The 24,562-nt window shown below is 42.2% G+C and overlaps 2 protein-coding genes across 5 annotated transcripts; one reads left to right on the plus strand and one right to left on the minus strand.

Moving 5' to 3' along the window:
* Positions 1 to 22: 22 nt before the first annotated feature.
* Positions 23 to 13,798, minus strand: LOC135555812 (endoplasmic reticulum membrane sensor NFE2L1-like). Its single transcript, XM_064988560.1, has 6 exons — positions 13,585 to 13,798; positions 11,295 to 12,084; positions 4,454 to 4,609; positions 3,683 to 3,772; positions 3,433 to 3,591; positions 23 to 3,283 (listed from the first exon to the last, which is right to left on the minus strand). Exons 2-6 carry the CDS (start codon positions 11,832 to 11,834, stop codon positions 1,964 to 1,966), a joined length of 2,265 nt encoding a protein of 754 aa, XP_064844632.1. The 5' UTR covers positions 11,835 to 12,084; positions 13,585 to 13,798; the 3' UTR covers positions 23 to 1,963.
* Positions 13,799 to 14,394: 596 nt separating this feature from the next.
* LOC135555814 (coatomer subunit zeta-1-like) lies at positions 14,395 to 23,463 on the plus strand. Of its 4 annotated transcripts, none has more exons than XM_064988564.1 (10): positions 14,395 to 14,502; positions 16,081 to 16,149; positions 16,296 to 16,380; positions 17,199 to 17,293; positions 18,521 to 18,576; positions 19,499 to 19,576; positions 19,820 to 19,871; positions 20,785 to 20,823; positions 21,652 to 21,684; positions 22,604 to 23,463. In XM_064988564.1, exons 1-10 carry the CDS (start codon positions 14,443 to 14,445, stop codon positions 22,649 to 22,651), a joined length of 615 nt encoding a protein of 204 aa, XP_064844636.1. In that variant the 5' UTR covers positions 14,395 to 14,442; the 3' UTR covers positions 22,652 to 23,463. The 4 variants fall into 4 exon arrangements, with proteins under 4 accessions (XP_064844636.1, XP_064844637.1, XP_064844638.1 ...); XM_064988565.1 differs by having other exon boundaries at positions 17,202 to 17,293; XM_064988566.1 differs by lacking the exon at positions 21,652 to 21,684.
* The last annotated feature ends 1,099 nt before the right edge of the window (positions 23,464 to 24,562 follow it).

A 24,562-nucleotide genomic window follows, 5' to 3' on the forward strand; every position in this document is an offset into this window, starting at 1 on the left:
CAAGGCAAAAGGGATCATAAAAGATGTTCAAATGTTTTATTCACCCAAAAGTAACATCCCTTGGTTGCCAGCAAGTACTCAAAAGTATGAAACAGAATGGGGTGAGAACTTCCTAAAACACAATATTGTTCTTTTAAAACCAATAATACCATATAGCACCCAATTCAGGGTTTAAATATATATATATACATATTTTTTAAAGTACTTTTTTATGTTGATATTGGACACTTGACAAAGCATAAAAGTAGTGAAGCCACAATCTCAGTACTTGTAGTGGCATTTCATAAATTTGACTTTAACATTTATGACAATGCTGTGTTATTTTATGCAGCATTAAGTTATATTCTAGTATGATACCGGTGATAAAGGCATTCAATTTCAACTTGTTACAAATAAAAGTCCACAACCATATCATTAACACAATATTGTTGGCACTGGCCCTGAGTAGATATTATATTCAGGTACTTTAAAGCAGTCTATTTCCTGAATTTCATTGTACCATTGTCTGCATTATGTCACATCCCCTGAGAACCACAGATATCTGTGTGGGTAACTAAGGCTTTACTAAAAGCACTATCCAACTCCTTCACTGACAGCCATAATGCACCAGTTAATGGTAACTTGTGTGTTGTGTTCACTTTAGACTGGTGCAAATCTTTTTGGTTCCCTTTTGTTCTCAACCAGGCTCCCTTGTCCTTTTTACTTGGGTATACACTCACCGGTCAATTTATAAAGGTACACCACCCTGTTCATGAAAATGTATAACTCTTACAGACAAGACAGGGAGTCTTGTTGCTGAGGCTTGCTTTGTAAAGCTGGCAGATTGGCATTCAGTTGCTATTTGATTGAATGTTAGAATGGGCAACAAGTGACCTGAGCATGGTATGATCTTCAGCGCCAGGCTCACCAGATCCAGTATCTCAAACTCCCACCCTCCAGTGCTTCTCACACAACAGGGTCTAGGGTTTACCGAGAATGGTGCGACAAACAAACATCGTCAGCGGCAGTCCTGTGGGTGAAATCGGCTCGTTGATGAGAGGTCGAAGGAGAATTGCAAGAATCCTGCAAGCTAACAGGTGGGCCACAAACAGGCAAATAACGCTGCAGTACAACAGTTGTGTGCAGAACGGCATCTCGGAACGCACAACTTGTTGATCCTTGTCACAGATGGACTATTGCAGCAGACACCATACCTTGTTCCACTTCTATTAGCTAAAAACAAGAAGCGGCTCTAGTGGGCATGTCATCACCAACACTGGACAATTGAGGATTGGAAAAACATTGTCTGGTCTGTTGAATCTCAGTTCCTCTCAGTCAGGACTTGGCATAAACAGCATGAGTCCGTGGACCCATCCTGCCTGGTACATGCCGGTGTGGGGAATGTTTTTCCTTGATACCAATTGAGCAACAAACGTTTCCGACACGTTGTAGAATCCATGCCCCGAAGAGTTTGGGTTGTTCTGGAGGCAAAGAGGGCTCTGAGCTGGTACTAGATGTGTACCTAAAACTGTCTGGTGAGTGATGACTTCAAGGAACCTAGGCCTACCCTCAACATATAGGCACTGGAAGACTGGGACAGCAATGTGCCCGCATTGCGCCAAGAGCCCGGTCTTGTGTCTGTTGGCGGAAGGCCGTAGGCGAGCCATTCCTCCTTGTCACCTTAGTGTTTTATGTACTGTATTTCTTTGGAAGGCTGACATGGTTCTCCCAACAGTTATTTTGCCCCTGAGACAGGTTTTCCCTTTGTTTTTCCAAGATGTTCACAAGATTCTTGCATGATCATATTTGTGCTACATGTCCTTTCCAGCAAATAAACTATCAGAGCAGATTAAAACTGATTTAGGTTTCCTCTTACATCTTTCCTTTTCAGTTCCCTCTTATTGTGAGATATTTAATCTTTACAGCCATCCCCTTGTCAAGCGACTCCTTGAGTGCTACACCAAACTGCACACCCAACAAAAGTTCACTTTTTTCTGTTCTTCTGTTTCTTGTGGGGCTTGCGGTTTTGTTCACTGGCTGAACCGTTCCGTGTAGCAAGCAGGATCTGTCCATCATTGCCAAATTGGAGGGTGTAGTCAGTGGCAGGCAAGGGTCTTCCTTGCTCATCCCGCAGACGGGAAAAAACCTCCTGGTAAAGACCACTGAGCCGCTGCTTCATTTCCCGGACAGAGCGAAGGTTCTCTGCCTTTTGCTTTAACAGACGGGCCTTGTGGCGGTATAATCCTTCTACTCCCTCCTCGAGCTCAAACAGGACATCAAGCTTGCGTCGGCGGCAGTTCTGAGCGGCCATCTTGTTTTTGCCCCGCCTGCGAATGTCTCGGATCAGGTTGAGCTGGGCCTCACTGAGACGATGCTTGGTCAGAAGTTCATTGAACTCCTCCACGGGCAGGTTGACAATGAGATCGTTGGAGAAGGGGATCTTCATGGCGAGAGCCCGGCGCTCATCACGGCCCCAAAGCTTATCGGAAATGTCATGCTCATAGGTTTTGCTGTAATGTGATTTTCCCTGCGTGGGAGAGGTGGCCCTTGGCTGGTTGTAGGTATGGTCGTGGCCCACTTGTTCCAGCCAAGGGAGGTTGTTGAAACGCCCAGGCTTCTGGTAGCTTGTGCTGCACATGTTACGGACTTTTGGGGAGTAGCCTCCCACGGCACCTTCCTCTCGCGTCACAATAACCTCCATGTCAGAGCTGTAGCCCACAGCCCCTTCGTCAGAAAAGACAGAAGAGTCAGATGATGAAGAGGATGAAGAAGAGGAATAGGATGCCTCCGAGCTGCTAGGGGATGCAGGGCTGTGGCTGAAGTTTAGAGAAAGTCCAGAGTCAGAGTCTAGCTCTTCAAGTTGGGAGGCCTGTGTTGGGTTGAAGCCTTCCTCCAGAGCCAGGTCCAGGAAACTAATCTCATCCAGCAAGGCATCATCCAATAGGGAGCCGAGTGGGCTAGGCAGGACTGGTTCCTCCAGAAAGAGGCTTGACTGAATGGAAGCCATGGGGTTGCCAACTGTGCCATTGAGTGCCAAAGGAAGAGTGTTATCTGTCAGGTCAGATGGGCCAAAGGTCAAGTTACGGTCAAAATCAGGTCCGCTGGAGGACTGACTGAGCAGGGCTGGCTGGAGTGGGTTCTCCAGGGGAACACTGCCCCCAAAGCTGGAGTTGAAGGGGTAACTATCCTGGCTGCTTCCGGGCAGGATTGCCTGATGAAGGCTGACATCCTGGTGAACGGGGTCCATCAAGCTGGAACTCTGAATAGATCCAGATTGCATTTCAGCTCTGCCAAGGTCCATATCCTTCCAAAATATTACCAGAAGTTGGATTACATTTATTTTGAATTACTTTCAGGGCAAGGGTATTTCAACGTTTATACACTTCTTGACATTTTAAATAAACTATGTTTATGAAGGGGATAAAAAAAAATCAGAAACCACGTAGAACTTACTTCTGGCTCCATGGTGGCGAGAATATCATGCCACTGCTGCTCCAAGTCCAGAGATGGTTCCTCGTGGGACAGCAGGGGGGACAGGAGAAGCTCTCGGACAGGGGTTGGGTCCTCTCCGCTGGTGGCTTCCCTCCGATCTACGCCAACTGGGTCTGACAGCTAAAAACAGAAACATCACAATGGTTATCCTGTGGTCAACAAACCTATCAATGGTCATCTCTTACCCTAGTACCATCAAATGAAACTGTACCTCTGTCTCCTCTCCAAAAGGGAAGGTGTCTTCCAAGAGCCGTAGACATTCCTGGAAGGACATTGAGGACTGAGCTTCCAAGCTGGCAAACTGAGAAGAGAACAGGAGTGAGCAGAGAGCTACCTGGATGTTCTGGATGTTGACAATGGTTCCTTTTCTTCTGAGCTGAACTGATACAGATGGTGGAAATGATTAGGCTTTTCCAGAACATGTTATGGCAAGAGGATAAAACCCAACAGTTGGAACAGCGTGGCTTTATCTGAAACGTTTTGTAGTGTGGTATCAAATGTTAATTTCGTTTCACTAGACTGTATTTCTCCTTGGGTCAAGGAAACTCATGCTCCAGCTATACACCACTGATGAGTGCAAATGCCTTTTAATGATATGTGGCTGCCCCTGTTCCCAAAATGAGGTATAGTGGATTAGCAAGAGTTTCAGGTCTCTTCTAACCCATAGGAGTGCAAGAGATTGGGGTTAGAACCCAGAAACCTGCAGTTCATGTTCTTATTGTACACACATGGGAAGATTGCTTCCTATCTCCACCTCATCTACCCCAAACACTCTATCCTGCTTCACGACGCACAGCCAGGATAGAAAACTCATTTGGTTTCAAGCAACCGGAGCATTACTCTTTCCCAAAGTGCACCATGTCTTACATTTCAACATGTTGCATTTTATAACATAATTGAACCAGGATGTCTCAGAACAAGTCCAAGGGTACAGGTATGTATGAAATATGGACATTTTATAAGCCTCCGGACTGAGTCCCACCTGATCAGATAAATCCTGTGCAAGTTCTCTATTCGCAAGGTCATAAGAGCGTCCACCATCCCTCCAGATTTCTCTCCAGGTGTCCCCCACCAGCTCCTCCTCAGGCCTCTGATGACGTCCAAGATCAGAGTGATCCTGCCAAAGCATATCTGTATCCTGTGAACGCATAATAATAATTAATGTCAGGTGTAGCGACGTTATCTACACCTTTATTAAGCATATTAACTATGATAATTAATCATCCATACAATGCCCTATGTATCCTTGTATGTTTTATTCAAGTTCTCGCTGTACTATTCTGCCCTACCAAGCAAAAAGGCAGTAACTGCTAATTTGGTTGAAAATTAGTCTTTTTTTTTTACATTAAATACATGCTTAATCATGTGGACAAGTATCCTGCCTCTTGTGTTTTGGAGAAAATGGGTGTCATAGTAGCAGTAACTGCATAAGGTTACTGTGAAACAAAGGTAAATAAAAGCCATTTTTCCCCCCTCAGTTCCACGCTATGAGCAGTTACTGCCTTTTTGCTCAGTAGGGCAGTATTGTTAGATAGGACACGGGCCAGGAACAAAAAGAGAAAGGGGATCGCAGCCACCTTGCATTTAATCTACTACAGTTAATTTTTCCATACAGGCCCATACATTAGTAGACATTGCATACAAACAGTGAGATGGCTATGAATAGACTTAACCTTTTCCTTAAGTTGGAGCTTAGTGATACCAACTGTTCCAGTCATGTCCCTAAACCAGTTCTAAATTTGCAGCTGATCCTCTCGCCCTCCACCGAAAGGGACTATTGGAGTTCGGGATGTTGCCATTTGTGATGCCCCGATTCTAACCTTACAGTACAGCGACCTGAGTGAAACTGACTGACTTTCTTTGACTGTTTACACTTTGACTGTTTGGAACATTCTGATCTTGTGACCCCTTGAACAGTATTTGACAACATGTTTGAGGTCGGACCAGGGGTTGGAACTGAAATTATATACTACACATTAAGAATATTCTGGTAACAGAAAATAACATTATTATGGAATGTTCTGCCTACCCATGTGAGAGACGCAAACTCGGTCTCAACCTTTAAGTCTTTACTGAAGACTCATCTCTTCAGTGGGTCATATGATTGAGTGTAGTCTGGGCCCAGGAGTGTGAAGGTGAACGGAAAGGCTCTGGAGCAACGAACGGCCCTTGCTGTCTCTGCCTGGCCGGTTCCCCTCTACACTGGGATTCTCTGCCTCTAACCCTAATACAGTGGCTGAGTCACTGGCTTACTAGGGCTCTTTCATACCGTCCCTAGGAGGGGTGTGTCACTTGAGTGGGTTGAGTCACTGATGTGATCTTCCTGTCTGGGTTGGCGCCCCACCTTGGGTTGTGCCGTGGCGTAGATCTTTGTGGGCTATACTCAACCTTGTCTCAGGATGGTAAATTGGTGGTTGAAGATATCCCTCTAGTGGTGTGGGGGCTGTGCTTTGGCAAAGTGGGTGGGGTTATATCCTTCCTACTTGGCCCTGTCCGGGGGTGTCATCGGATGGGGCCACAGTGTCTCCTGACCCCTCCTGTCTCAGCCTCCAGTATTTATGCTGCAGTAGTTTGTCGTAGGGCTAGGGTCAGTGTGTTATATCTGGAGTACTTCTCCTGCCCTATCCGGTGTCCTGTGTGAATTTAAGTATGCTCTCTCTAATTCTCTCTTTCTTTCTCTCTCTCGGGGGACCTGGGCCCTAGGACCATGCCTCAGGACTACCTGACATGACGACTCCTTGCTGTCCCCAGTCCACCTGGCCGTGCTGCTGCTCCAGTTTCAACTGTTCTGCCTGTGATTATTATTATTTGACCATGCTGGTCATTTATGAACATTTGAACATCTTGGCCATGTTCTACTATAATCTCCACTCGGGACAGCCAGAAGAGGACTAGCCACTCCACATAGCCTGGTCCCTCTCTAGGTTTCCTCCTAGGTTTTGGCCTTTCTAGGGAGTTTTTCCTATCCACCATGCTTCTACACCTGCATCGCTTGCTGTTTGGGGTTTTAGGCTGGGTTTCTGTACAGCACTTTGAGATATCAGCTGATGTACGAAGGGCTATATAAATGCATTTGACTTGATTTGAACCGGCTCAAGGTTAGAAAATAACGGTTCTGTTCCGGAAGAATATAGATCACTTTTGTTCCTGGTTCTGTTTCCCTTCCTCAATTTTTTTTGTCTGCTTTTCTGTTCCCTGAATCGGTTCCAACCCCTGCCTTTGACCATTCCCTGAGGCCTGTGGTACTGCTACTCTGCAATCACTTATGGGTTTGGGTCAATGTGTACCTGAATGTGACTGGAAGGGATTGCACAGCATATTTTCCTCAAGCATAAGCACAACATGAGAATTGTTGGGGGGGGGGGGGGGGCAAAGAAGGCAGCTCTGGACAGATTTGGGCATTGGATGGGGTCCAGAGGGCTCTGGGTATAGGGCTATACATATACATGTGCCTGTCTGAAGAGGTGATATACTACTAGCCTAAGCTAGTAAACAAGTATTGTGAAATCGAAGGTATGAATGTGTGCTAGAATGATGCCACCTCGTGTTACAAAACAAACGAGCTGTGGTCACGGGTAGTGTTCTGAGTGAAATATACCTACAAAGCACTCTGAGTCCAAGTTTTCAAGACAAACATCAGTAGTTACAGCTGAGCTGGCGAGTCAACACTGACGTTGTCAGTTTTCCACTTTCCACAATATTGACATGTCACAATGTTACTTCCCTGAGAGGCTCAGACAAATGAGCCTGGCAGCACTTCAGTGTTTCATTGAGCAAGTCAAGGTAATAGAGCAGAGATTAGTTGTAATAGAACTGAATAATAAGTTTGGGAAGTTAAGACAAGTTATAAACTGGGTGGTTCGAGCCCTGAATGCTGATTGGCTGAAAGCTGTGGTATATCAGACTGTATATCACGGGTATGACTAAACATTTATTTTTACTGCTCTAATTACATTAGTAACCAGTTTATAATAGCAATAACGCACCTTGAGGGTTTGATATTTTTATTGCACCTTTTTAACTAGGCAAGTCTGTTAAGAACAAATTCTTATTTACAATGACGGCCTCGGAACAGTGAGTGAACTGCCTTGTTCAGGGGTAGAACGACAGATTTTTACCTAGCTTGGGGATTCGATCCAGCAACCTTTTGGTTACTGGCCCAACGCTCTAACCACTAGGCTACCTGCCGCCCCACTGATGGCCAATATACCACGGCTAAGGGCTTTGGCCTAAGAACGGCCCTTAGCCATGGTATATTGGCCATATACCACACCCGTCCGGCATTATTGCTTAATTATAGCTCATGGCCTTAGGAGAGGTCCTTGACCCCTCTCTCTGTACGAATGAGCAGAGAGAGGAGAGGGCAAAAGGTTCACAGAGCAGTATCCCAGAGGAAGCTTTGTTGACCTTTCTCCTCAAACAATACTGTAGGACTTGTGATGTCTGGCACTTTAGACATGTCCAACCTAGCCCTGTAGCAATAACAGCATCTATAAGAGGGGGAGATGTGGTGGCATGCCCCAGATAGTACAACACATTTCTGCCATAATATGATGCAGCTGGAGTTTAAAAAACAATACAGCCCAGCTGTCTCCGTGCGGTTGCTGCTTCCCGGATGAGTTAGTCTGGGTGAAGGTCATTATCAGGGACGATTCGTTCCTTGGCAGGAACTAAGATTATCAGTATGTCTGAATTGTTACATCATGATTGCAGCCCCTAACTTAGTCTCAGATGGTCAGTTCAATATCACTTACTGGGATCTTGGTTGACCCAGAAAGCATAACCATCGATGGAAGGAAGAGCATAACTATGTTCCAAAACAAAATATTTTTCAGCAGGAATACTGGTTGGTGGGAAAACATGAGGCATGTCAATTTTGAACTGAGTACCAGTTAGCAATGCCAAAAAACATGCCCTCCTGTCCAGAAATAGCCAACAGGGCTACATGTCCAGTCTGAACTGCATACTTGGTCAACTGTGACATTGGACAGGCCAAATGACACCACTTTCTCTGCCCTGAGAGCTGATTTGGGAGGCTAAAACTAAAGCCTCCCCGGTGTCTGCAGTCATCTTGGCTGAGACTGGGTACGCAGTCAAATGGCCCAGAAGACCAGAAGCCAGAAGATAGCAATGACACACAGAGGACTAAAACAAAACAACCCCCATACTTTCCCCAATCCAAAACAAGCTCATTATGGAGTGTTGAGGAGTCCAGTGTAGGGTGCATACTCAGGCAGGTTGCCAAGCAGATATATATTTAGACCCTACAGTGACTGAAAACTCCATACACTCCCAAAGTGACTAATAGTGTACCTCAGTGCTAAATGAAAGTGATTTGGGAATTCCCCTTCAAAGTCTAAGTTAGAGCAGAAAAAAACTGACCCCATGTTTGCAATATTCAATAAATAAATACATGTTTTAACAGTAATATTTGATGAATCTTCTGATACTTTTATTTCCATAGTAAATTCAAGTATTATTGTGATTGCACTTCTAAATATGATTGGTGTACAAATACAATTAGCCTACACAGAATGTGTGTAATTATGATGACTATACCAGCCAGGGTACTCCTACACCAAATCAGCTGGGCTGTGATGGGTGTGGAAAGCTGTATGTATGGGACAAATCTGAACAGCCAGTGGCTAAAGTGGTACACATTTCCAGTCACACACCCCTCTCTGGTCTACTTTCCCCTGACACACAGCAGCCTGGGCCTGGCCAGCGCACCCCTCACAGTTAATGGAACATATCAACAAGCAGCTCTCCCTCAGCTGTTGAAAAACAAGGGGAAGTCCAGCCAAGCTTTTAGCATGCTGCTGCGTTAACTCCGCGTGATTCTGTCATTGCCCAATTAGTGTTTTGGGTGCCAAAACACAGGCTCGAACAAAAGTGAGCAAATGCTAAACCATAATGATGGGGTTGTGACTTGGGTTAATTGTAATTTCTTACAATTAAACAAATGTAACTGTTGCAATACACTTATCAGAAATAGACTAGATAAAACAAGACTTGATATTTTTCCTGTCTTTAAAGTGATTTATGTCTTGTTTTCAAGTTCAGCAAGTCCTCAGAGAATAAACATTGACTAATAACCTAAATAATTTGCCTCGTCATATTAGTTATTATCCTTCTGCTATTGAAATCTGAAGAGGACAACCCACCAAACACCATGCCTAATATACAATTCCCTGAACTTTTTTACTAGAATGAAACAAACGTTATAACATGAAAAATATTTCACTTTCAGGCCTTCCCACAATGTACGTCGGAGTCAGTCTTTTACATGTTACCAAATAAAAGTCTTTATCAACCTGGTCAGATTGTATGATTTGCTTCAGTTTTGTCATCACATTCTGCGATTGGCTTGAGAGGTTACGTCAGCTGACGTAAACTAGACCAACTGCAGCGGTGTATTTGACCAGCGCATGTACTGGCACCAGCAGTGCAAGTCTCCCACATTTATGCATTAGTGAAATTAGTTCAGAAACACTGAAATGTGTCTATTAATTGTTTTCACATACAACCTTTATATGTCAGAATCAAACATGCTTCCCAAAAAAATAACACGGTCATTTTGGTAAAACGTTTATTTTGATTTGCGATTTTGTGCATTTATCAAAATCCCATTAGGGAGCCTGATTTCTGAAGTCATGTAAAGATTAGAGAAATCATTCTTCTTGCAAAGCATGTAAACATTTAAATCAAACTATTATACTAATCTGACTATTCCATCATAATATTGTGGGCAACTCTGTGCCAGCTGTGTTCCTTTTGGTCAGTCACTGGGATTGGCTTGTAACCCCAGCCACACTACACGATAAAGGCTAAACACTTTGTCGGAGGCTACGACCACACATAGTGGTACTTAAATTGGCAGACCTAGACCCTGTCGCACAACAACCGGATGTTACGGTTTTCAGGGGAAATGGAAAGAGCCTGTGACGCGACTTCCTCTTTTGAATGTTAACAAGGCTACACTCCATCTTAACTCCTCCTCCACATTTACTAGATTGGTTGAACAGTGCAGAATGGAACCTCCCCCAACATTTTTTCCCTTCTCGTCAAGACCAGTAGGTAGATTTCAGGAATGTCTTTTACGCCTGCTAAATTATGTTTGATTTGATTTGTTAGTCACACTGAATAAGCAAAGACGTCTGACAATCATTTACAACCTAAGAATTTGAGCACAAAGTGGAAATTGTGGCATAAGACAGCTAAAATCGTACAGTCTGAACGAGCCTTTAGGATTAGTTATCAGTCACTTATTCTGAAAAGTAACCTACACTTCATTTTTGACTTGCAATCTTAGATTGCATTCCTTAATGCTGTAAATTAAGTTGTAAATGTCTTGCAATGCAGGTTTGAAATTAAGAGCATGATACAGCAAATACAACCAGGAAGCTTTCACTTGCTTGAATCCAAGGAGGGTGGGAATCCCCACTCTGTTTACTGTAAGGCTGTTTTCATACAAGGGTGTTCTTCTCTCCCAGTTAAGCCTCCTTTTATAGAGTGATCTCAGCCTCCAGTAAATCCTGCCCTTGATCCCTAATGATATATGACATGCGTATCACTTGCCTTCTGTAAATCAACAGTTTAATAGTTGCCTAATTGAACACACTTCTCCAGTGGCAGAGCCTTGGACTGGTTTGCAGTAAAATGTAGTTCACTATTGTGTATCTAAGGATGGAATTAATTTGTTTAAGGCACTGCATTGTATTTGAACATTGAATAAGCTCTGACACAGCCCATTATCTTGAACTACTACTCTATTCTGCCACTGGTCTTACTGAAAGAGTATAGAAGAGTTCACCATAGTTTACCTCTTCATAGAGATCTTCATCCTCCTCCTCATGGCTTCTTCTTAGAAGCGGCGCCGTGGTGTCCAGACTGTCCTCTCTGATTGGCCCGTAACCCGACTCCTGCGACCCCGCCACCACGCTTAACCTCATGACCGACTCCACCTGGTCACCCGCATGATCCTCCAACCCACCTGCCCCTTCCTCCAGGGGGGCTGGCTGACCTTGAGCCCCCACCACCAGGGCATCAGGCTCGCGCCGCACAAGCCAGGTTTCTAGCTCCGAGCTAGGCACCCGGAGGCGGTCCAGGGAGCGGACCCAGCCCAGGAGTCTCCGGGCTGTGAAGAAGCCGTCCAGGTCTACACTCTTGGGGTGGAGGTCCTGGCCATCCAGCTGGTTGTGGAGGTTGTGGAACTGAGTCTGGGTGAGGGCAGAGGTGGGGCCCAAGATCATCTCGTTCCAGGGGGGCAGGTAAGGGCCCACATCTACTCTGATGCCAACCAGACTGAGCAGGATGGCTACCTGGATCAAGCCCTCTGTGAAATATTTCTTCACACACACCATGTCTTGTCTTCGGAGTTTACAGGGTGAGTGCAAGAAATGAGAGGAAAGGAAATGGAGCCGTGGTGGGGTGGCAAAATGCCAAGTGTAAGCCTCTGATAACTTATTGTCTGTTGATGGGTTATCTATAGCTTCAAGTCAATGTAATAAAGAGGGAAAATACAACTATTTAGGATACACCAAAATAGACACTATGGTGAAATAAAAAAGTTGTGTATCCTCTCCTCTTCACCCTTCCAAATATCGTTAAATCCTATACAGACAAACACAACATGAAAAAATAAAGTTAGATAATTCAATTAATTGACAAGTTATTTCAAAAGAATATCACATTGAAAAGATCATTCATAAAATTATAAGTAGTGAATCCAACGTAATTGATGTAATAGCAGAGGAAGAGGCTGCTGAATTCAACACTGCTATAATATCAGGGCCGCTTCTAGGCATAGATCAGGGGTCGCTTAGGGCCTCCGGCCACTAGGTGGCCCACAACCCAAAAATAAAATATTTTTACATTAGTAGCTAGTAATCATGGCCGAATACCGACTGGGCACGTGGGCCCTGACCTCCATGGGGCCCCCAATAATTTTGTTAGTCATTCTAACTCAGATACTATATTAATATGGCATAAGTCATTGTGAAATTTGTAGAATTGCATGAATGTCCTCTAAAACAGCAGACATTTCTCCACCCCATAGCAAATGTGTAGAATTGCAGGAAATTTGCTGTAAAACAGATTTATTTTTTTCTCTGCCCCATGGCAAAATATGTAGAGTTGCATGAAATTAACTTTAAAACTGTAATTTTTCTCTCCACTGTCAAGAGGGGGGCCACTAACATGTTTTGAGTGAGGTGGGGGGCCCCCCAACCAAATCTCACTTTGGGCCCCCAAAAGACTTAAGTCTGCCCTATATAAGATTATTGTACACTTAAGATTAAGACACATTGGGAATTTTGAAACATTCTCCCTAAAGATGACAAACAGGGAAGTATTCTTGTTATCAACAGATACCAGTGACTTCACTTCGACCTACTTCCTTCTATTCGTTCTAGAAGTTGTTTGGTAGATAGCGCCAGGGCGGGTACAAGACAGACAGTGGTGAAGGTTACACCACATGATGTAATCACACTGTTACCCGGGAAATAACAAGCATATTCTGCCAATCAATGGGTCAATGAATGACTTGACAACACATTTCCTCATCATTACTTAGGCAACTGTAGACGACTGTTTGTAATGTTATATGACATGTAAATAACTAGTGACCAATGGTATTCTGTAGTGTTTTCAATAGGCAAGTATATTGCATTTGTTCCTGCATGAAACATCATGTCATATGAGGAGACAGTTCAACAAAATATGGTTTAAATGACTGAACATGAACCTGTCTGACAGGAAGAACGTTGAGAATTTAACCTGTAGGCTTCTTCATCAAAGGGCACTGAACGATCCCGCGAAATCATTAGAGGTTCATTTAAAAATATCTGGAATTATGTATGAACGTCAAGGATCTAAAAACCGTTGACAATACTTTTTCACCCCCGTTCTTCAGAAATGGGTCCAGCAACTGAATATCCCATGTAAAACTGTTATTAACTGCCATAAACTCCACTTCCATCTCAATTTAAGGTCTACAATGTGTATAGCCTGTTTACGTACTTATTTACACGAATAACACCAATATTAGGCCGACATAACCGCCAAATAACACAAACGAGTAGGTAATTCAGTGTCTTGTTTTGATTCTCTTACCGGACTATGGAGACAAAAGTTGTCAACAATAGGCACATCAGTGGAAAAGCAGCAAACCCAATCCTTTTGGAAGATGTTGTATTCTGACTCTAAATCGGAGAGTGAAGACGTTTAAACCCTGCTCAGTTCACCACGCAGTTCGCTGTCCCCTCCCTACATGACGTAAAGCCTACCGTTTCACTTTTATTTTTTCTATAACTGTGCGGCGTCAAAAACCATAGACTATACCGCCCAACCCTGCCAAATCAATGGCTAAACACACACACACACACACACACACACACACACACACACACACACACACACACACACACACACACACACACACACACACACACACACAGCCACGCCGTGCGCAGGCTCCAAAGTAGAATATCATACTGTCTGTCAATCCATCCCTATGTGCATTGCTGCCATCTGCCGTGTTAGAATGAACTAGGAAAATAATGACACCCACGCTGGGTAACCCAGACATGCCTCGCAACATGGATTGAATCACATATTTTAGAATAAAGTAGGCTATCACTTGTAACAAGAGTAATTAATGTATGACATGCACTAAATACATGCGATTAAATATACTACTGATAGGATTTATATGCATCATGTCCCATAATGCACTGCTTGGCCATATGAAGTAGGTGAAGTCACCAAAATCCTCATCGGTGTTAATTTTGGAGTAACGCGTTAAAGCATCGCTATAAGAAACGGACACCATTGTGGTTCCGAGAGAACAAGGACCTAACATCATTCACGAACTAGAGGGAGCCAACATGGCCGAATGAAGGGCTTGGTTTCGCGGAGCCTCCTCCAGGCCCGCCCACCCATGAGTCAGAGGATTTTGCGAGGTCTCCTAGAATGACAGCTCAAACCTGTCCACGTCAACACCAGAGAACCACTATGGAGATCGCGTCTCTGGTAAGCAATCGGTAGGGATATGGCGCTTTAAACATATTTCTAAACGAGCATTACCTTGCAAACGCATGATTAGGCCTCGTCGGCCATTGCTTGAATAGCATTCATTATAGCCCTTTGCTGCGTAAGATGTTGTATTCAGTATTTTGCAGTATGGCCAGCCTAAGACGTGATTGTTTGAGGTCTCTGACTGGCTGGATCTAATCTTTTCAGGTGCGATAGCAGACATTAGGAGGTACTGTATTCTGCACGACTGTCGTTGTTATCTGACTGTAGTCTATGCGTTATTTGAGTGTAGCGTACTGAAATTCCACAACCAGCAGCAACATGTGTTGTACTTTTTCCTCGTCAATGGGCAATTGCTGTTGTACAAACTCGAACAGTTGCCAAATCATCCCAGAGATAGGGGAATACTGTCTGAAAAGCTACCCCATGTCACATATCTGATATTATAACCCAATTTGTTATGATTTACACTTAAACGAATGGCATGAGGTGTCGGTTATCCGTTATACTTTTACTATAACTGTGACATCACCCTGCCCAAGCATTGAAGGGTGAACACTGAATATATTGTGTGCCACGTCTACGATATTTGGTTTCAACCGGAGGAGGTGCGTTGCGCAGCATTTTACGCTTACCAAAAACTTGATTCCACAGGTGGGTTTTTCAACAAAATATGTATAGAATAATTTCACACTTTTGAGCTAAACTCTAGACAGATTATCATTGTACTAAGATCAATTAAGGTTTACGTTTCGACTTTACAGTTTGTTTTATACTGTAATTTAAACTTTAAATAATACAAGCAGCGCTGGACAAGGCCGCAATTACTTTTCGTTGATTAATACCCGCTGTACAGCACTTGACCCCCAGCCTCTTTCTCTCTCGTATATATACACACTTTTTTTTTATTTTTTTTTTTACTAATAACATTTTAACTGATGTATTGCTCTATGTAAATTGCAGTGTTTTCTGTTAGTAGGCAGTCATTATGGCTGCACAGTACAGTGTCTGGATGTGGATTTCAATAAGTTATGCACTCTTGATATTGATATTCACTGTACTTAATGCATGAAGTAATGTTGCACAAAGGACCATAGAACTGGTTACCGGACACCTGCACCTCATTGAACTGTTCAAGGAATTTGTTCCACTATTGACTGTTTCTAATTGCCATATACATCTGGATGACTGGTTTGGACTTTTCCTCCAGTTCAACTCTATAAAGTCCTGAATGTGATGTTCCTGGCCCAAGTTCTGTGATACACTTAGGCTCTGAGTCTGTGGTAGTCAGTGCATAACAGAACTTTGGCCCGGTTCAACCAAGGCACCGTGGGATGGAAGTAACTGAAGGCTCTGGGACCATCGTCATCTACACTCTCATCTCTTCCTGATCTTGTCGTATTCCTCATGCTTTTGAATAACTTGACTGTATTATCATCACCAATATCATCATCATCATCATCATCATCATCAGTGCTCTAGTAATAACTGTTAGGAATGTGTTCAGCATGCCTAGGTCCTATGGAAATGCAAATTCCTTGATTCTGGTCAACATGTGGTCATACTGTCTTTCAGGAACCCTCACTTTACACAGTGAAAGCGGTCTTCATTTTGGATAACGATGGCAATAGACTTCTATCAAAGGTATGCTAATAAGTTGTCCAATAGCGACCCACGTTGGTTATTGTTGTGGAGTCGACGTTGTGAGTACTGCCCCAAATGAGCACTTGTTGTAGATGGTGTATTAATCATAACTAATGACTCAAACTTCTGTCTTTGTTGTGTTTTAGTACTACGACAAAGAGCTCTACCCCTCCATGAAGGAGCAGAAGAACTTTGAAAAGAACGTTTTCAACAAGACACACAAAGCTGACAGTGAGTTTTTACCCCATAAAAATGTCCCAGGAGACTATTGGAGTGGATAGTTGAGCTTGAGGCCTGATATTCTGGTCCATTTTATAGTTTTAATGAACCACTAAGATTTAAAAAAAATATATATATATATATTTTTTTAAATCTTCTAGCAATGTGGTGAGAGTTGAGAAGATGTGCATTGTCAGTGAAATCAGGATCATAATGTAAATCATTGCATATGTGTACCAGTCTTCTTTGGCTTCTCGTCAATAGGATACTGTGTGTAAAGCATTATTAGGTCACGACCTGTTGTACACACACCTTCTGTGTATCCTCCACCATAGAAAACCATGAGGCTTTATAGTATTAGCCTGTGGCTCAACCCTCATTGGTTAGTTTGTCTAAAAGTTGAGAAACAGTATTGGTTCCTCTGGGTTCTTCAGTCCTCCCAAGCTCACCTTACAGTGAACAAAAGGGGAGGGAACCAGTTCAGCGACAGACAGCTCTCACACTCTTTTGTTCCAATGAAATTCACAGCAGTCATCTGACACCCTGGGTCCACCTGCCCCTAAGGAGGATACCCACTCTCTATCTCAATATCCCTCCTTCCTCTCCATCCCTTCTTCCCCACACACATAGGAGATTAGCATTTTATGTGACAACACTCGTTTAAATTGGAAGCCTCCATTATTGGCGACATCCATGAAACCTCTCACTTGGGTATGTCTGTATATGTGAATAAGGTGTGGATGTGCTTTAACGTTGCAATAAAGGTCACTTGGTGGCTTGAAATCTCAGCGTCTCGCTCTCTATCTCTCTCGCTCTTTCATTTCTCTAAGCAGATGAGATTGCCTTTGTGGAGGGGATGACGATCGTGTATAAGTGCAGCATTGACCTGTTCTTCTACGTGGTGGGCAGTTCACAGGAGAATGAGGTAGGTAATGTGCTTCAGATGCAGAAGGAGTACAAGGCTAGACTGGTGCTTCAAAGACTGCATTATGGCCCGGATCCTGACTTGAGATCCGCAGTCCGCATGCAACTCAAGTTTTTTGCACTAATCTTGCATTGACATCAATGCATAATTCACACAAAGTCTGCGTTAAGCCCTCGCATATCAATTTAGAATTCGGATCTCAGAAAGCAACATGTCATTTTCAGTAGTGGTGCATGGGTAAAAATGGCTTCCCCCCTATTACAATCTGTGTTGTGATAATTGCGTTGTTTCATCTTTAACCTGCTAATTATTATGTCTTGCGTCCGTTATATATATATATATGTGTGTGTGTGTATGTATGTAGGGTGGCAGTGTAGTCTAGTGGTTAGAGCGTAGGAAAGTGCCAATTTGAGCTAGCTAGCAAAGGCACCAGAGAACAACAATACAATGAGATGCAACAAATGAAGTTGTTTCTGTCAATGACGTATGCTCACAATGTGATTTGATTGGAGTGATGCCAAAATCCAGACTGGCTTCCTTTCTCCCCCCCTTTTTTTTGTTTCTTTTTGTTTGGTGCGCCAGGACTATTCACAGTTGAGCTCAGTTTAGCTCAATGTTGATTGGCAATTTTAAAAAATAAAAACTTTTAAAATCAAGGGAGGCCAAATGCTCACTGACTTCCCTTGCATTCAATGTCATACTAGTTTGGACCAGATGGCATCAGATAGATGGCCGATACGTAGAGATAGAGGGCTGCTGTTTGGCTCGCTCGGATGCTTTCTCCGGTGAGATGCATTCAGCCTCTTTTGAAAATTGAATGAAAATGATTCAACGCGGAGAGACAATATATGTAAAAAACATATACTGTATATATTGGTACATTTTTGGGGAAGCCTGACTGCCATTGGCATCCATGAATACATGCCACAGGTCATTTGTCTGCATGATGTCATCAATGGAGACCCTATATATAGAAAATGCCCATGAGAATAAGTGGCTGATAATTTCATTTTCTTTAGCACTTCTTGTTGCTGTGTACATTGCTAGCGAAATACCAGCCCCTCTGGCATCTCAGCATTTATATACAACAAGCAGAGTGATTCAACCACACCTGACTTTTTGCTCTCTCTTTCACACACCCTTTCTATGTTCTCCTGGCTTCCATCTATACCTCTCAATTCTCTTGTTTTCCTTTCATCCTCCACTGCTCTCTCTCTCTTCCTATAGCTCATGCTCATGGCTGTACTGAACTGTCTGTTTGAGTCCCTCGGTCAAATCCTAAGGTAAGCGTACAAGTGTTGTCCTATGTTGAAGTAACCTCACATTTTAAAAGTGAGGAGGCCGTTAGAGGCTAACGATTGTAGTAACATTGAGGAGAAAAACGTAACAAAGTCAACAGCCACGCAAGAAACAATTATTCCATTTCTTTTGGTAAATAATTAGTGAAAACATCACTCTTGTGGGGCGGCAGGGTAGCCTAGTGGTTAGAGCGTTGGACTAGTAACCGGAAGGTTGCAAGTTCAAATCCCTGAGCTGACAAGGTACAAATCTGTCGTTCTGCCCCTGAACAGGCAGTTAACCCACTGTTCCTAGGCTGTCATTGAAAAATAATAATTTGTTCTTAACTGACTTGCCTAGTAAAATAAAGGGAAAAAAAATGTAAATATGGGGACAGGTCAACAAAATTAGAAAAGTTCATTTCTGATTTGAGTAACTCTGGTGTAATTGTTTCCTTCATGCGTTCAAAATATGGGGAACCGAAACAGTTGATGCCCGCAGTAAGTTAGTGATTCTTTATTTTGGGTTAAATTATGATCGGATGACAGTGACACACCCAGAGCCCTCTGTGTAGTGGAACAGCTTGACAGGGGCTGGAGCCGTTACCATAGAAACCAATGCAGTAGCAATGCAGGGAGGGAGAGAGTCAATTCATCTGTTTGCTCTCTACTCATTTCATGCAGTTTTTCTCCTATTTAACAAAAACAAAATGCCAACTGTTAAGTATCATTTCAAACCTTGACAACTGGTACTACAGGAAGTTAATTTAAGTCGGTGTTTGAAATGTACAGAATAGCCTAAGGTGACGTGAGCAGTAGTGTCCCCTACATTTCTGGTCACAAGGCAATAATATGAGACCCAATCACAGATTGGGCTCCACGTACTAACTACAATTCAAGTAAGTCAATCAAGTTTTCTTACTTCCAGGAAAAATGTGGAGAGAAGGTGTCTATTGGACAACATGGACGGAGTCTTCTTAGTAGTGGACGAAATTATTGACGGGGGGTAACGTATAGATTGCATTTGGATTAATGTTGCATTGCTATTTGTGTTGATAATTGGATTGCCTTGTTCGGGGGTTATTAACATAATAATTAAACTGCACCCGCTATAACATCTGTTAAACTGTGTACACAACCAATAAACTTTGATTTGAGGTATCATTCATGGGATGGAGTTGGGGTTTGGGAGTTACTGGTACAATATCTTGTGTTCTCTGAGTTACTGACCCGAGCATTGTGTTACCAGGGTGATCTTGGAAAGCGACCCCCAACAGGTCATCCAGAAGGTCAATTACAGGGTAAGACACCTACAATCACGGACTGTGTCTACTGTATGGATGAATACAGATTCTGATATGAGTACAATACTCGAAGACACAGATGACTATAGGAAATTATGATATTTTCGGACCGACTGAGGTAGGGATTGTGTTTAGTGGAATCTGATTAACCTGTATGTTTGAGGAAAATTAATTAACTTATTTGATGTCACAACACCAAATGCCAGTCTTCAGCCCCCCTCCCCACCATACCCTCAACACCCAAGACCATCTCATCTTCCTCTTACATGTGTCCTCTCTCTCCCCCGACCCCACCCATCTCCTCACACTGTCAGCTGGATGGTTCAGAGCAAGCCTACGGCTTCGACCTCTTTGATTACATCGTTGGTAACATTGATGGACAGACGGACAGAAGCCAGTGTGCATAGCAACAGACTGCCCCAACAACCAGAGAGGGCGAGTGAGGGAGGGAGGGAGGGGTTGAGGGAGATCCAGTGCAGGTAACTGCATGGTGAAAGAGCATGCCACTTTAGGTTCACAATGTGGGAACAACTGTCCACTAAGTCTGTCTTGCTTGGGTTTGTCAGTGGTTAGACTGAGGTTACCCAGAGTGTTTCAAGGAGTCCGTATGGGGTTCCAGGAAATACCATAGGTGTTGGTACACTTTAAGAGCAGCGGGGCCCTTTGTAGTACTCCCTTGCACAATGCATGCCTTGTGTGAGGCAGCCATTTTGATTGGATTGCGGTGGTCATTGACATTCACCAGTGTCAGAGTGCATTTACATTAGCAATGCAAGGCATCACATGATTGTTATAAGGGTATTATGTTATCTTGCTTGCTTTATGTGTTTGACTCTTTACACACACACAGCCCCTAATGGTGTGTGATTGCTATGACGTCATGTCCCCTCTTTTACTGTATCTATTCCAGGCGGATGAGAACCCACTGTCAGAGCAGAGCGTGGCTCAGGTGAGGTCATACGCATGCACACACACACACAAAGCAATGTCACTGCATGTATAGACTATGATTATCTTTTCCATTGATACAGCTTTAGCCATTAATTTCAGCTCACACCCGATGACATAACCTTCTATTATACTGTCATGTACAGTATATTAATTACATATAAACTATAACATGATTCTTATCAGGGTTGGGGTCAGTTCCATTTTTAATTTTTGTCAATTCGGGAAGTACACCAAAATTCAAATTATCTTCAATGCTTTGGAATTGGAATTTGGTGTACTTCCTGAATGGACTGGATTTTAAATGGATTTGACCCCAGCCCTGATTCGTGTCTTTCCAGTTACCCATTTTCATAATTTCTATACTAAATATTCTGTAGAATAAAGCCACAGTACACAATATATGGATAATTTTCTCCCAGTATTGTTCAATTTGAAAACAATCATATTACTACTCATAGTACCTGAATGTTTGAAGGTTGATTTAAAATATAGGGTCCAGTTATATGACATCATACTGCAATAGGGTTTCCATTTGACTAAAGTCACTGCATTCAAACATAGATTTATCCATTTGAATCGTGTTTTCTTTGAGTGCCAAACACACTGCATTCATACAGAATGCTTTCAATATCATTTTGCCAGCTTTGCCAGCATGAACTAACCTGCATCTGGATTTGATGCCATGCTCACACCTGCATAGTAAATTATGGAATGGGCCACATTACATGATCAACATGGCTGCTGAATTGCTCTTACCTTCATGCAATGTTCTGCCTGTTACTTCCTCTTTCCTTCTTCTCCTAACCCTCTACTTTAACCCTCACAGCACATTACGGACAAATTGGCTATGACCTCCAATGTAAGTCCTCTCACTCTTCACCCTCCAACATGGGACATTTTGAGTCTCTTGGGGTGTGTTCAGAAGACCAGAATGTTGCAGATAGATATGAAGTGTATAGAATGGACACATCATGACTGTTCTATACTGGTCATCTCTCTGTGTGACTTTCAGACTGCCCTGTACTCCTGAGTCAGACCCTGCTTGCAAGGAAGGGTTCATATCCAAAGCTATTAACTATTTGTCTTGTGGCAGTTTCTCTCCCTTGTTGGAACCAAATGTCAATGACAATACCTTTCGATCCTCTAATAGAAATGGAATTGTCATGTTGCCTATATAAAAACACTAGACCTTGACAATAAACCTAAAACAATAAACACTAACATTAAACAAAACCGTAAACGACTAGAGGTAGACAGTAAACGCTAGTCACAAGTTCATAATTTTAGCTGGGTTCCTTGCGCCCCCTGGTGTGTAGTTTTATGCTATGCATCTCTGTTTCAACAGCCCAAAAAATGCAGTTTGTTTCTTTTGTGGAATTTCGTTTAGAGTGACATTTTATAAATCACTGAGTCACACTTGCATCATGTCATTGCCGATGTTGAATAGAATTAAATTGTTTCTAAGCAAGATGAAAATTAATTTGTCTGCTCAGAGAAACTGACTGTCACTTTTTTGTGTCTACTACACAAAATACACTTAACGTTTGATGTTACACTTGCAAGTTTAAGGAGCTCATATTTCATGTAAATAATGAAAGCGTGAGCAGTTCCATTCAAATTCACATTAATACAATAGTGACACCTACTGGTTGAAGTGTCACAATGAACAATAAATATAACACTGCATACTATAATAGGCTACTTACTATATGATCTGTGATAATGTTGTTTTTCCACACTGAATCTGAAAGTGTTCTTTCTGGGGTTTTTCTTTCCAGATAATGCAGTCTGCCAAAGAACAAATAAAGTGGTCAATACTCAAATGATCTACACCGCCTGTCCAAAGGTCAAATGTCTTACAGTGGAATGAACAGTACGAATGTATGTGTAAATATTAAAGGTGTATTTAGCGTTTTATGCTTAAATAGGCTATATTTATGGTAACTAGTGGCAAGTATGGGCATTTTTCATATGAAGGCAAGCTGACATTTTGTATGTATTATTTTGGAAATAATCTATTTAATTTATTTGATTTGCAATAATTTGCAAGATATTATGCTAGATTATAGCATATGATTTTGTTAATTTCCCTTAACCCACCAAAATACTCTAAAATGTTTTAACCAAACCAAGAAATCAACTGCATTTTGTTGTAATGTGTGCAGGCCTACACAACTAGGGAAACTGTTGCTTGGGCTTCAATAATTATGAAGTTATGTTACAGAGAACTTGAAATATGAAGTTATGTTATACTACACTTTTAAAGCTTTAAGTTGAACAGAAAAAGGCAATAGCCTGTGTAGTGTTACAGTAGTCCTGTGTCTAGTTGAAAGTCTGGTTACCCCATGTTAAATTTGTTTTAGAATTATTTTGTGTTCATACTAAAACGAAGTTGGCGTAGGTGGGTAGGCCTGTTTTTTTCTAAAGCACTGAGAACACCATTAGGACTATAAGAATAACATATTTTGTTACTAGTCTGATGGACAAATACACTTTTAATATTTCCATTTTTAACGCCAACGAAGAAGAGGCTAATAATTTTTCGCTTTGTTGATTTCTATTGACAGCTTTTTTTTTTTTTCAAATGTAGTCTGCCTGTTGTCAAGCTAATTAAAATGTATATTTTGTGTTGTCAAAATGGCTCTTGTTCCATATATCATACCTAATTTGACACTGTGTTTTCTTGTTTCTTCGAAAAGGGTTCCTGTGAGCAGTGAAGGCTGTAGCCCACAGTGTCTTTTGAAATGAATATTTTCAATGGTAATCTCAGTTGTGAATAGTCATGAGACATGGGGTGTGGTGTCTGTTTTGATTGGACGTCAGGGTCTTACGTCAACATCCCCCGCCTTCATAGCAAGAGCCAATGAAGCGTTTCAGTTGTTAAATCTCAAAATGTGATTGGACGTGTTTGCTGCAGGGTGGAGCTTTCTATATTCCATATCAGTCTGTGCTAAATATCGTTTTAATTGTTCAATATAGGCCATAATAAGGTGAAATTAAGCATGGACAATGACGTGTCTGTGGTAAATGTTATAGTATATGTAAAGAAATTGAATAGCATACAAAAGTTGCTTGTAGGCCTATTTTAGATTACATTGCGATGCTTTAGATTTAGGAATTGGTATAACTGGTACGATATTATATAATTGGAAAACAGGTTTAAGAATTATTTCGATTTTGAAATGATAATGTTGAACGAATTTGATGGCAAGAGGGCATGTAGGTCTCTTTAAAATAAACAATTGTTCAAATGTACAAGGGTCACCTGCTACTTTCATATAAGGATGGAAGAAACGGAAACGGATGAAATTCTTTATTTAGCCTACACTTCTAAAAATCTTAACTCTCTAAATATTTAGTTTACGATGTTCTATGCCATTTTACTGCCATTCGTGTTTAGCCTATTTTCGTTTGAATTGCATTATAAATAAAACATTTTATTATAGGCTACACGCCACAAAACGCTTCTCAATCTGGCGTTTTTAAATATGCCTATATGGAAATAAATGCGTAATAGGGAAAACAAAGGCAACATGTTCACAACACAGGGTATGTAAGCTATACATTGTGTTAGGCGATAGCGGTCCATTCATTAGTTTTAACGGCAACAAAAACTAATTAATCTTTTTATTGAACGCATGAAACTGCCTGCTCATAATTATAATCGGCTTGATGATTAAACCTGTCTGCGTACACAGCCCACCAAGGATTCGTTTCCCCAACTATGCCATTGCTGC

This window comes from Oncorhynchus masou, chromosome 15 (assembly GCF_036934945.1).
Source record: "Oncorhynchus masou masou isolate Uvic2021 chromosome 15, UVic_Omas_1.1, whole genome shotgun sequence".
In the NCBI taxonomy this organism is placed as follows: domain Eukaryota; kingdom Metazoa; phylum Chordata; class Actinopteri; order Salmoniformes; family Salmonidae; genus Oncorhynchus; species Oncorhynchus masou.

Coding starts and splice junctions, on each gene's coding strand:
- LOC135555812 (XM_064988560.1), bottom strand. CDS start 11,834: ATGGTGTGTGTGAAGAAATATTTCACAGAGGGCTTGATCCAGGTAGCC. Junction 3,773..4,453: donor CACAGGATTTATCTGATCAG/GTGGGACTCAGT, acceptor TTCTCTTCTCAG/TTTGCCAGCTTGGAAGCTCA. Junction 3,592..3,682: donor CTTTTGGAGAGGAGACAGAG/GTACAGTTTCAT, acceptor TTCTGTTTTTAG/CTGTCAGACCCAGTTGGCGT.
- LOC135555814 (XM_064988564.1), top strand. CDS start 14,443: ATGACAGCTCAAACCTGTCCACGTCAACACCAGAGAACCACTATGGAG. Junction 14,503..16,080: donor CTATGGAGATCGCGTCTCTG/GTAAGCAATCGG, acceptor ACTGTCTTTCAG/GAACCCTCACTTTACACAGT. Junction 21,685..22,603: donor AATTGGCTATGACCTCCAAT/GTAAGTCCTCTC, acceptor TTTTCTTTCCAG/ATAATGCAGTCTGCCAAAGA.